Below are 13,470 nucleotides of genomic sequence, written 5' to 3' on the forward strand. Positions count from 1 at the left end.
CTTCCTCTTCTTTCTAAAGAAAAATTGTCAAGTCTATTTTGCATCTCTAGTATGTCCTAAGATCATGCTGTTAGAACATCACTTTATCTGTTGGAGTATGCGTGTCTTTCTTTGAAAAAAAAGTTTTATTGTTGGTTTTTTTGAGATATTTATTGTAATTATTCTTCTAATAGATTTTCACCTAAGAAGATCCATAGGTCATGGATAAGAAAATCTTGGGTCCTTCAATTGGGATGCTTCAAATATTCTTCAGATAAGTGAGGATTTTTTTGTATAGTTTAACCAGATAGAGGGACAAGTTGCAATGTTTGCTGGCTAATGGCTTCAGAGATTGAATCACGTACCGATGCTTTAAAACTCGTGAAAATATCTGTCAATTAGAATCTAGAATCAAATACTCCCAATCTAAAGCATGTCCCAAATCCTAACAAATCAGAGTATACTGCATCCTAGAAATCGGTGGCCATAGACGAGATCATGAGAAAGCATATTTTGACGCAAGTTTCAGAGGTTAAGAAACCATTCAACTATCTTAAGGGCTCTGCAAATTTTGAAATAGATGAGGTTCCTTCTAATGTCATGCACCAGTCAATTGATAGTAATAAACCGCTAACACAATGTACAGAAACAGTGGAGCCAAAAACACCTACAATTTTGGACGGCAGCTTAGATCAAACAAATGATTCTGAAACCTGTATAAACAATGGCATAATTTCTGCAAAGATGGATGAAGGGAACGCTAGTGTATCAAAGATTAGTGGAAGTACTAGGCTAAGTGACAAAGGCGATGTTTTAGAGAACAGGAAAAATAGTATGTGCAGGCCTAGTACAAGTAGTGACATCAGTGATGAAAGTTCGTGTAGTAGCTTCAGTAGTAACATCACTAAGCCCCATAAAGCAAATGATTCAAGATGGGAAGGAATTCAGGTGATTCGTGCAAGAGATGGGGTTCTGGGTTTAAGTCATTTTATGCTGCTAAAGAGGTTGGGATGTGGTGATATTGGTAGTGTTTATCTATCAGAATTAAGTGGCACATCTTGTTATTTCGCTATGAAGATCATGGACAAGGGATCATTGGCTAGTTGTAAGAAACTTCTAAGAGCTCAGACAGAGAGGGAAATTCTGCAATGTCTAGATCACCCTTTTCTTCCAACTCTTTATACCCACTTTGAAACTAATAAATTTTCATGTTTGGTAATGGAATTATGCCGAGGTGGAGATTTGCATATCCTTCGTCAGAGGCAACCTGAAAATTTTTTATTGAACAAGCAGTGAAGTAAGTCTATAACTGTCTTTCCCCAATTTCAAGCCTTTAATGTTTTCTTACATGTTTTCATTTGTATATGCTCAAGTGTTCATCTCAATGTTTGTTTATGGTAAATGGTAATTCCGGCTGCATTGTACTTCATTCTTGATCATGTCAAACTATTCAGCATTTTGAGACTTCTATTTACTTAGGATTTTTTTAATAAGCCCAATGGAATGAAATTTAAAGCTAGAAAGTTTGGCATTATTCTTAATCCGTTTATTAAATCATACTTGCTCATTGAGAAGTGTTAATCTTAAGTAGTTATTACTATAGGCACTGATATATACTCTATATATGGAGCAATAGTTGTAAAAGGGGAGCCTTGGCGCAAAACGAGCCGAATCGAACCGAATAATGTAAAAATATTAATATTCGAATTCGAACTCGAAATATATATATAATGTTCGAATTCGATTCGAAGCTCGAAAATACTAATAACTTTAGCTCGAATTCGATTCGAAATAGGATTCGAGCTCGAATTCGATTCGAATTATTCGAATATTAATTCGAGCAGAATCGAACTTTTAACTAGAAATGTCTTAAGTTTGAGTTCGATTCGAATTATTCGAATCTAAATTTTGTCATATTCAAACTAAAATTATGTGCAATACAATAAAAATAAAACCACATAACAAATACACAACAGTTTCATAACATGAACAAAATACAAATACAAAACAGAATAAAAGCTACACAACACATAACATATACAAAATAAAAATAAAGTCTAAACAAGTAAACAACATATAACATATACACTTATACTGACAACAATTTCATAACATGAACAAAATACAAATACAAAACAGAATAAAAGCTACACAACACATAACATATACAAAATAAAAATAAAGTCTAAATAAGTAAACAACATATAACATATACACTTATACACAATAAAATTACAAAACAGAATGAGATTAGTCTTTAAAGTAGAATAATGGCCACAATGAGATAATCATGATACACATCAAATCCAAATTCTCAAGTCCCACTCCAGAAGCTCATAACATAGACAAAATAGAAGTTCAACTCAACACATACAAAGTTGAGTTAAAATGAGATTAATGGCCAAAAAACAACTAATTACGAAGCCTCCTCTTGATGCATCCCAAACTCCCAAATCCAGACTCCAGAAGATCTCCATTTCCACTACATTCCAAAGCTACACATTCATGCTTCTATTCCAAAGCTCTTCATCCTTTTGTCATTCCAGAAGCTCTCCATTCCTCTTACTGCATCCAAAGTTCACCTGCCATTGCATTTTCATGTTACACAAAACAATACAAAGACTTTAGAAAATAAAAAAAGCTTTATACTTCCACGATTCCAGGCTTCCATCTTTTCAATCTGTGCAGAATTCAAAAATAAAATATATAAATGATTAAATAAGTTAGCAAACTCAAAATATAAAATGCTAAAAATTAAATCTATACCTCAATCCGTGACATAACCATTCAACTTCTAATTATCAACTTTATTTATAGGTAAGTCAATTGTCAAATGTTGTTTTTCAACCTACAATAATAAAGATAAAATGTATCATTTATTTTTAAATTTATTTTCTGATTAGAAGCAAAAAAAACATAAACAAAATATTTTAACATCATACCTTAGACTTTTTAGTCACTCCATGTCGCTTTCGACACCAATCTTCACCGCACATCAACATTTCTACTGTTGTAGGAGCTAAAGAAGCACGATACTTGTCAATAACACGACCTCCAGCACTAAAAGTTGCCTCTGAAGCTACTGTAGAAATGGGTATTGCTAATATATCTCTAGCCAAAGTTGACAACACTGGAAATTTGTATGTATTGAGCTTCCACCAACCAAGAGCATCGAATGCATCATTTGGATTATGCCTATGACACCCTTCCTCTAGATACACATCCAACTCAGATTTTTCAGGTTGTACCATTTCAATTTCTTTTAAATAAGAAGAGAATTCAGTCCATCCAGAAGAAAACGTAGTATGTTCTCTATTACTTTGAATTACAGTGTTGCTATCTTGAGATTCAGAGTTGCTTTTTGATCCTTGAAGCTTTTCAATAGCAGTATCTGAATATTCCTTATAAATTGCATACAAAAGCCTTTGGACCTCTTTAATATTGCTTTCTGCTTCAAATGAGTTATAAAGTTTAGGAAAAGTGAATTCAAGTACTCGCATTTTGCATCTTGGATCCAAAACTGAACCAACAGCCATTAATAAATTGCATTCACCCCAATATTTATCAAACTTTTCCTTCATTTTTTGCACCATTTTTCTAATAAACTCTTCTTCATCACAAGATTTCTCATCCAAGATTACTTTTACTCGATAGACTTCATTTAGAAAAAGATTGGCAGTAGGATATTCACTTCCAGAAATAATTTTGGTTGCTTCATAGAATACTTTCAAAATTGAAAATACTTTATGCAATTTCTCCCAATCATCTTCTGTTGGACAATGAATATAGCTAGGTTCTCGATCTTTAAATCTTGAAAAAACTTCTTTAAAAGCAATTGTTGTTCTCAACATCTCATAAGTTGAATTCCATCTTGTCTTACAATCATCAACCAATTTTCTTTCTTGTAACTTCAATTGTTTCACAATTTCAGCAAATTGAATGAGTCTAGCATCTGTTCTTCTAATGAAATCTACACTCTGACGAATTACATGAACAATATCCTTAATTTCATTGAGGCCATCCTGAGCTATAAGATTTAAAATATGTGCACAACATCGAACATGGAATAATTTCCCCCCACAAATCAGATTTGTATTAATTTTCAAGAAATCTTGCTTCATATATTTAATTACAGCATCATTAGCACTTGCATTATCAACGGAAACAGTATATATCTTATTTTCAATTTCCCATGCCCTTGCACACTTTAGAAGGGTATCTGAAATTTGAGGACCACCACGAGGAGGAGGAATATGAAAAAAATTAAGAACGCGTTTATTCAATTTCCATGAAGAGTCAATCCAATGACCAGTGATAACCATATACTCTATTTTTTGATTTTTTTTGACTTCCATAAATCTGTCGTGAGGCTGATCTTTGTTACATTTTTCAACAAACCATGTAATTTTTTTTTCTCGACTTCATATATTGCAAAACAACTCTTTTTTGCTGTTGTTCATGATATACGGGTCCACTCAGGCATTCCACGTCTACAAAATATATTAAAACCTTCTTCTTCTAATAATGTAAATGGATGTTCATGCATTAGGATCCATGTGGCAGCTGCTTCTTTCATTCGTTCCATACAAAATTTCCCATCAACTAATAAAGGTGACATAGTTGTTTCAACACTTTCGAAGCCTAACAATAGTTGTTGTTGTTTGAGTTTATCTTCAAGTTTCTTTTTAGACTCCAAGTGTTTAGCACAGTGATCCAAGTGTCGTTTTAAGTGTGTTGTAGTACCTGACTTCATTTTTGCAAGGAATAGATTACAATGTTTACACTTGTACTTATCACCTTTTGGATCCTCAACCTCAATCATGTCTGACCATACTAGAGACCTTTTTTGTTTCTTTGACTTGTGAAGCAAATTACCATCCTCAATCAAATTATTAGTTACACTATCCCCTTTATCTATGATTTGTTCTGGGATTTCATTTGAATCTAATGAAGCTTGAATAGCTGAATTTGCTGCTGGAGCAGAATCAACCATCTTCTTTGAAAATCAAAAGAGAAAGTATAACTAAAAAATATTAATAATGAAATAAATTATTCAAAGTATCCTAAATCCTAATCAACATATCTTCAAGAATAAAGCATAAATTACACAAATAACTTGCATGGAAATATTACTGTATTTAAATATGAAAAATTGTAACTCTAAAGTTATCAAAATCAACAATTATTGCATTAAAAATCAATATTTAACTATTGTTTCTTCAAGAAAAAAAACAAATCGAAAGACTGTTTCTTCAAGAAAAAAAAACAAACAGAAAGATTAAGAAAAAAAAAAGAAAATAATTCCTTCCAAAAAATGATAAAAAAATAACTATGAAAAGGGTTGAATCCATTATGTACTTCAAAGAAAAATAGAGATTGAGGGAAAAAAAGACATACATCTTAGGTTTTTCCAAGCAAAAGTACACTGGGTGAAGAGAGCTTCCGTGTGGCCTTTGGCAAAAGCAGTGAGAGCAAAAAAGGTTGTGCTTGATCTTCCGACAGAGGGGGAGGCAGCAGAGCTACCAGGAGTTCTCGACGCCGGTAACGTAGAAGAGGCAGTAGGCACGAGCAGTGAGAGTAAGAGAAGTTGCGCTTGATCTTCTAGTAGAGGGGAAGGGGAGGCAGTAGAGCCATCAGAATCTCTCGAGTCTCGACTCTCGACGTCGATAATGCAGAAGAAGCAGTCCCCTAGCGCCTTCTCCTTCTCCAACACCAACTCTAGATCCTTCTCCAACACCAGCACCTTCTCCTTCTCCAACACCAACTCTAGATCCTAAGCACTTGAAGCACAATCGCTGGACAAGAACCCTAGCTACCTTCCGCCGCCAGTCTTCACACTTGTTTTGTGGAAAAGATTAGGGTTCGCCGGTTTGTAAAAGGATTAGGTTCTAAACTTATAATATAAATATGAACTATTATCCGTTAACCCATAATCCATTAACCCGCAATTTGTTAACCCATTAAGCATGATTGCAGAATCGTTACTCATCAGTCATCAGGTTCAAAGTTTTAAAACCATTACAAATTTACAATACATTTATTGAATAACATATTAGAAAATAATAAAATTATACAAAAGCTCGCGAGCGGCTCGCGAATATTCGAACAAAATGTTATAGATTCGAATTCGGCTCGAAACCTTATCGAACATGTTCGAGTTCGACTCGAATTCGATAAATTCGAATACGAATCAAATATATTTCGAGTCGGCTCGAAAAGCTCGCGAGCCGGCTCGATTCGTTTGCAGCCCTAATGAAGATCATGGGCAAGGGATCATTGGCTAGTTGTAAGAAACTTCTAAGAGCTCAGACAGAGAGGGAAATTCTGCAATGTCTAGATCACCCTTTTCTTCCAACTCTTTATACCCACTTTGAAACTAATAAATTTTCATGTTTGGTAATGGAATTATGCCGAGGTGGAGATTTGCATATCCTTCGTCAGAGGCAACCTGAAAATTTTTTATTGAACAAGCAGTGAAGTAAGTCTATAACTGTCTTTCCCCAATTTCAAGCCTTTAATGTTTTCTTACATGTTTTCATTTGTATATGCTCAAGTGTTCATCTCAATGTTTGTTTATGGTAAATGGTAATTCCGGCTGCATTGTACTTCATTCTTGATCATGTCAAACTATTCAGCATTTTGAGACTTCTATTTACTTAGGATTTTTTTAATAAGCCCAATGGAATGAAATTTAAAGCTAGAAAGTTTGGCATTATTCTTAATCCGTTTATTAAATCATACTTGCTCATTGAGAAGTATTAATCTTAAGTAGTTATTACTATAGGCACTGATATATACTCTATATATGGAGCAATAGTTGTAAAAGGGGAGCCTTGGCGCAACAGTAAAATTATTACTTTGTGACCAAAAGGTCACGGGTTCAAATTCTGAAAACAGTCTCTTGTAAAAAATAGGGTAAGACTACGTAGAATGGATCCTTCCCCAGGACCCCGTATAACAAGAGCTTTATGCACTGGATTGCTCTTTTTATATTGAGCAATAGTTGCATAGTTATCATCTATTTACTTGTTTGCTAAACTATTGTCTAGAGTTACAGAGAATTTCTATACGAGTTTGTGGAAATCTGTGTGAAGGGCGTGTAATTGCACCTATTATTGCCTTTTCATACATTTGACTGATCAAATTTTACAACTTAAGTTGGTGTATATGAGTGTATTGAGAAAATTACATGTGAACTAGCAATAAATTGTTGCAGTGTTGCTTGTATATAAAAAATATTTATGATTTAAAAAATTAACTCAGATTACTTAGGTGGTGTTTGATTGGTGGGTTTGAGAATGAAGGAATGAAATAATAGTAAAAGATAGTTGAACAGTTAAGCAAAGTAGTTAAACAATTAAATAATTATATCTTTTTCAATAGTTGAAACTAAAACTTCAAGAAGAGTTTGAATTAATCTTGCTTCTTGCTCACAAGATTTTCCTACTTCACCATGAATTTACAGGTTTTATGTAGAAGAGATCCTCCTTGCACTTGAATACCTCCACATGCTTGGCATTATATACTGTGACCTTAAACCCGAAAATGTACTTGTTAGAGAAGATGGTCATATCATGCTCTCTGATTTTGATCTGTCCCTTCGATGTGTAGTTAACCCAACATTGATCAAGTCTTCTAATCCACAAGCTGAAACAATGCAGAGAAGCAATCCAGTTTACTGTGTCAAAGAACCCTCCTGCATCCAACCTGCTTGTATGACTCCCACAACATGCTTAGACCCTCGTTTCTTCTCCTCTAAGTTTAAGAAGAACCATAAATGTAAGACTGAGATTTGTAACCAGGTTAGCCCTTTACCTGAGCTTGTAGCAGAGCCCACAGATGCTCGTTCAATGTCATTCGTTGGAACCCACGAGTACTTGGCTCCTGAGATCATTAAGGGTGAAGGTCATGGGAGTGCAGTCGACTGGTGGACCTTTGGTATATTTATGTACGAGCTTTTGTTCAGCAAGACTCTATTCAAGGGATTGGGTAACAGAGCCACATTGTTCAATGTTGTAGAGCAGTCATTGCACTTCCCAGATTCCCCAGTCCTGAGCTTCTCTGCAAGAGACCTGATAAGGAGATTGCTTGTGAAGGATCCACAGCACAGGCTTGCATATAAGCGCGGGGCTACGGAATTGAAGCAGCATCCTTTCTTCAAGGGTGTAAATTGGGCATTGATAAGGTGTGCAAGTCCACCAAAGGTTCCAAGACCTATTGAGGTTCAAAGTGTTGGAACCCCAAAATTATTTTAGTGTGATCAACAAGTTAAGTTAGATCCTGTATGTTTCTAACCTTGTGTCTAAGTGTACAGGAGCTTAGGAGCACAGATAGTCGAGCTGAAGGCGCAGCTAGTGAGAAGGACGGCACGCGGTGCGTCCGAGGGACGAGGCGCTGCGGAAGAGTACGTCGGCGGACAAGAAGGAAGCGTGCGGTGGTTCTGAGAGACGAGAAGCTAGAGCGGAAGACTGCTGGAGGAGCAAGAGACGCAGCTAGCTAGAAGGTCGGCACGGGGTGCAACCGAGGGACGAAGACTGCGAATGAGTATGCTAGCGGACGAGAAGGAAGCAAGCGGCGATTCCGAGGGACGAGAAGCCGGAACGGAAGCCTGCTCGAAAAGACCAGAAGTTGAGTTCGGGTGAGCCCTATTCCGGATGGCAGAGATCATCCAAATGAGTGGAAGACTCAATCTGAGGCGAACGGAGCCAGAGCAGAAGACTCGGGCGGAAAAGTCAACAGGGTTGACTTTTTCCTCCCGGGTGCCCGGAGTTAATTTTTTCACAGGATCGAGTTTTGACTCGATCTGAATGTTGGGGGATAAAGTTTATCCCCCCAGGGCGCCCCGATCAAGGCTATAAATATAATCTTGGTCCAGAAGCTTTTTTAACAATAAGAACGAACTCAAGAATTGTAATTCCAATGCGTGTGTGCTTTAAGTTTAGAGTTGAGCTTCTGTTTCTGTGCTTAAACGCTATAAGAGGCTTCTCCGCCTGAAGGAGATATGCTAGTGCGCTTTATCTTCCTTGGATTAACAACCTCCTCGGTTGTAACCAAGTAAATCTCTTATGTCTCTTACTTTTAGTTTATTTGTTTAATTTATTTATGCAAGTGTTCTGTTGAGAGTTCGAGAATGATTGATTTTTATTTTTATGTTTGTAGGCTATTCAACCCCCCTTCTAGCTGACCGTCGTGATCCAACACAAAGGTCCAATCAATCAGCATCGACGAGCCAAAGAACTGCATCTCCTATCAATCAAAAGGGTTCTGGAGGTGGTAACTATCTAGAATTTGATTTCTTCTAGTGATTGCTTTGCTTTCTCTTGAAGGACCTGTTGTACGGGGGCGTCGTAGAATCTTTCTATGTCATGAGAATACAGTGGCCATAATGTATGACTACCAAATTACTGTCATGCTGCTTTTTTGTCATTATTTGTACTTGTTGAAGGGAATATTTCTCTTGTTAATTTACTGAAAGCTTTTGTTTTTTTTGTCACCTCTGAAGCTTTGAATTTTTAAAGTTTTCTCTTTAAGTTTTCTGCTTTTGGATCATTGAAAGATATGGTTTCATGTCTGAATACTGAATCTAACCTCTATAGAGTTCTGATATTGTGCTTGGTAAGATTTATAAGTTGTGGATTGATATTTAATGGAGTTTATGGATAATCCCGCCCGAAAGTTGAGTTAGATGGGAGCGTTGGTGATGGACTTGGAGATATGCCGCAGGCTTTTCACCCTCCTGTGGAGTAGAGGGAGGCAGTCGATGATGGAACCATAAACCTGCACATACTACAGACCGATCACACAAGTGCGTTAGAGTCAAAATCAGCTCGGCAGACACTCCAATGCTCAAGTCAGAAAGAGGCCTAGCAAAAAGTGTACAAAAAATTAGAAACGTAGTTGATGCGAGTGTGTGCACGCACTTGGCCAACGAAGAGGACCTCTTTTTTTATACTACCTCGCACTACCTCCATAATAATGAGATGGTTAGAGAATGTCTGATGTCAGAATGTCAGGTGATAGGGTATGTACGATGAACTCCTATTGGGTAGAGGAAGATTTCGAGGTTTGTAGGTGGCAGAGTATCAGAATATTTTATGACGAATATGTTGGTGTAATTTGTACTGACAGTCTAACTCAAGTTTTAATGATTGACAAGTGAGTTAAGTTAAGTATTTTTGTGATCTAATGCATTTATTGAGCGTGCAGAAATTGACAAGTATAGGGGACTTGACACTAGGATGAAACCCAACTAGGTCTGAGGACCCGATAGTTGGTGTGAAGCCTAGATAGGACAAAGGGCTGACCTGATATCTGACAGGAAGTCTGGCTGAGTCCGCGAGACTTGACAGCTGACCGAAGTCCAATTGGGATTGTGGACCTGACAACTAGCGAGAAAACCTAGTGGGTCGAAAAGCTAGTCGATAAACTGCAAGTTGGTAAGTGAAGGTAAGTCCAACGGCGGATGCAGGGGGCGCGAGGGAGTGCGGAAGCATCCCTTGCTTTTGACAAAAAATTAAATTAGCATACAGATTAAAAAAATCAAGAAAAGACTGTTCTTGGGGCGGAAAAAGACGATCTTGGCGCGGAAAAAGATGATCTTGGAACAACGGCGCAGAGAGATCACCCCAGAACCAAGAATGAAAATGAAGAGGCTAATACCTCTCGCGAAAGAGAGAGGCCGAATGAAAAAGACTAATGAATTTTAAAATAAAAAAGAAGTTTTTGGCAGAATAAAAGGGAGGATAAAACTGAGAGGCATGTCTCCTTGAAAAGGTGCGTAAAACATGAATAACTGTGTCAGACAACTTTATCATATTTCAATTAATGGAAGCACAGATTTTAAACACGAATTAAAGAAGAAATGACTTATTGCTGTATTATTAAATGGGTAATGCTAAATGGTCATAATCTGGTCAATCAGAATATATGCATGCATACATGTACAAGGATATTTTAGTAATATCATATTTATATATTAATTACATGCATGTACATGTATGCATTATAATTGGAAGATAGAGATTTCTAGCTAGTCAGATTCTGACCAACAAGATTTACTGTTATTAAATTTCATTCTTGCTAGTGGCAAATACAACAGAATTGTGCAACCACAATCAACGTTGTCAAAATAGATAGCCAGTCAGCATTATCGAAACAGAACAATAGGGTAAAAGTGGAGAAGCAATTGAACTAACAAAAAAATCAGATCAAACAAAAACAAACTCGTGTCTATACAAGTAACTCCATTTTTTTAGTTTCTTCTTTGAGCACCCCTCTAAATATTTGTCTGGATCTGCCACTGGGTAAGTAACTGGAGGAGAGTGACTCAGTGAGAACATGCCTTGGTTGAGGGGAAAGTAGACGTCAATCCAGTTTAGGTCTATTTTGGATCCCTAAATTTAGACCTTGACTAATTCCTAGTCCTAAAAGGTTAAAAACTAATTATTGTTGCTTATTATTATTTGTACTAACTTTGTTTTGCAAGTTAAATGTTTTAGTGTTGGACTAACACATTTTTTAAGGCAAATGGAGCACAAAGTGTCATAGGTGAACAGTACCCAAGGTGCCTTCGGAAGTTTTGAAGGCGCCTTGAGCACTATTTATGAAAGGCGTCTTTCATCGGATAAAATCAGGCTTCTTCGATGATAAGGAGCGAGTTGTTCGAGATTATATTTTACACATTGAAGACACCTTCAATGCTATAGAAGGCGCCTTCCACACTCCATAAAAGAGCATCTTGACCAGCCCTTCAACACAACTCAGTCTACAAGTTTCTACATGTTCGGTTGGTGTTCCAATTGCTCCAGCTTCCTATTGCTGCTTCAAAGAATTCATTCTACCATCGAACTGCTTTTCTGAATCATTCAATCATCTCCAGAAGACCGATAACAATACATGAGCACTCTCTAAATTGTTGATAACGTTTTATTAGTGTTGCAATTTTTATACTACTCTTTAAAAGGGAAATGTAGGTTGTTACACTGCCCCTATATTTTGTATTTGATTACCTCTTCCGGATGTTCTGGAAGAGTCATTTAGTGGATTACTCATTGATAGGTTCGCGAGACCTGGGTCTTGGAGTATGAGTCGCCGAAAGCTCTGAACCAAGTAAAGTCGACTGAGTTTTTCTTGTGTGTTCTGTTAAGTTTTAATACTCCCAATGTAATTTTATTTTATTTTTAATAAAATTACTCTATTTCCAAAAAAACACGTGATTCACCCCCCCTGCCTTCCTCACATGCTCATGATCCAATAGAATATACGTTATTCTTTGACGAGTTATTGTGATTCCCTGACTATGTTATCCCCTAGCAAAAGTCAGGCTGATACTAGGACCTATTGGGTGTCTGTGGGGAGCCATGCACATGCGTAGTGAGGGGACTGAGCCCTGGGGGTCCGATCGATGTAGAGCCGACCGGGAGTAAACTGGGAGTCTTGTCCATGAGAAGTGAGGGGATTGAGCCTTGGGATCGGACAAGTGTAGAGCCGACCGGGAGTAGACTAGGATTCTTATCTATGAGAAATGAGGGATCTAAGCTCTTGGGATCCGACCGGCGTAGGGCTGGCTGGGAGTAGATTGAGAGTCTTGCCCATGAGTGAGGGGATTGAGATGTGGTTCGACCGGCGTAGAACCGGGTGGGAGTAGATTGGAGCCTTGTCCAAGAGAAGTTAGGTGACTAAGCATTGGGGTCCGACCAGCGTAGAGCTGCCCAGGAGTAAACTAAGATCCTTGCCCATGAGTGGTGAGAGGACCAAGCTCTGGGAATCCGATCGGCTTAAAGTCAACCGAGAGTAAACTAGGAGCCTTGTCCATGAGTGAGGGGATTGAGCCCTGAGGTCTGATCAGCGTAGAGCCAGCTTAGAGTAGACTAGGAGGCTTGCCATGAGAAGTGAGAGGACTGAGCCCTAGGATTTGATCAGCGTAAAGTCAACAGGAGTATACCGGAAGCCTTGCCCATGAGTAGTGAGGCGACTAAGCTCTGGAGATCCGACCGACATACAACCGATCGAGAGTAGACTGAGAGCCTTGCTCATGAGTGAGGGGACTGAGCCCTGGGATTTGACCGACATTGAGTCGGCCGAGAGTAGACTGGAAGCCTTGCCCATGAACGAGAGGATTGAGCCCTCAGAAATGGCCTGCTTAGACACGTAGTCCTTACCCTTGACCTTTACCTCTTTTTAATTTTTAACTATCACATCACCTTAACTATCTATGGGGTTGCCAAATATACGCTGTATCAATGGATATTCTTAGATATCTTTATTTTTTATGAATTTATATTAGATTTAAATCAAAGCTCCAGTGCCAAGATAAGAATGCAAAAAGATTGAACATTCCATTTGGCTTAGACAAGGAGACTTATTTTTCAATAAAAGATATATACTTATATTTATGTGGATATAAATGTTAAATTTATGAATTAATTCTCATGGTAAAATATGAAGCTATCATCTTAGTTAAATCACGATAGTTTATTCAGTTTTAGTTGA

The 13,470-nt window shown here is 37.4% G+C and overlaps 1 protein-coding gene across 1 annotated transcript; it reads left to right on the top strand.

Moving 5' to 3' along the window:
- The first annotated feature begins 477 nt into the window (after positions 1 to 477).
- LOC122055230 (serine/threonine-protein kinase D6PK-like) lies at positions 478 to 9,281 on the top strand. The gene is made up of 4 exons (XM_042616599.1): positions 478 to 1,249; positions 6,430 to 6,457; positions 7,445 to 8,205; positions 9,187 to 9,281. Exons 1-4 carry the CDS (start codon positions 478 to 480, stop codon positions 9,279 to 9,281), a joined length of 1,656 nt encoding a protein of 551 aa, XP_042472533.1.
- Positions 9,282 to 13,470: the final 4,189 nt, after the last annotated feature.

Source organism: Zingiber officinale, chromosome 3B (genome assembly GCF_018446385.1).
Source record: "Zingiber officinale cultivar Zhangliang chromosome 3B, Zo_v1.1, whole genome shotgun sequence".
Classification (NCBI taxonomy): Eukaryota; Viridiplantae; Streptophyta; class Magnoliopsida; order Zingiberales; family Zingiberaceae; genus Zingiber; species Zingiber officinale.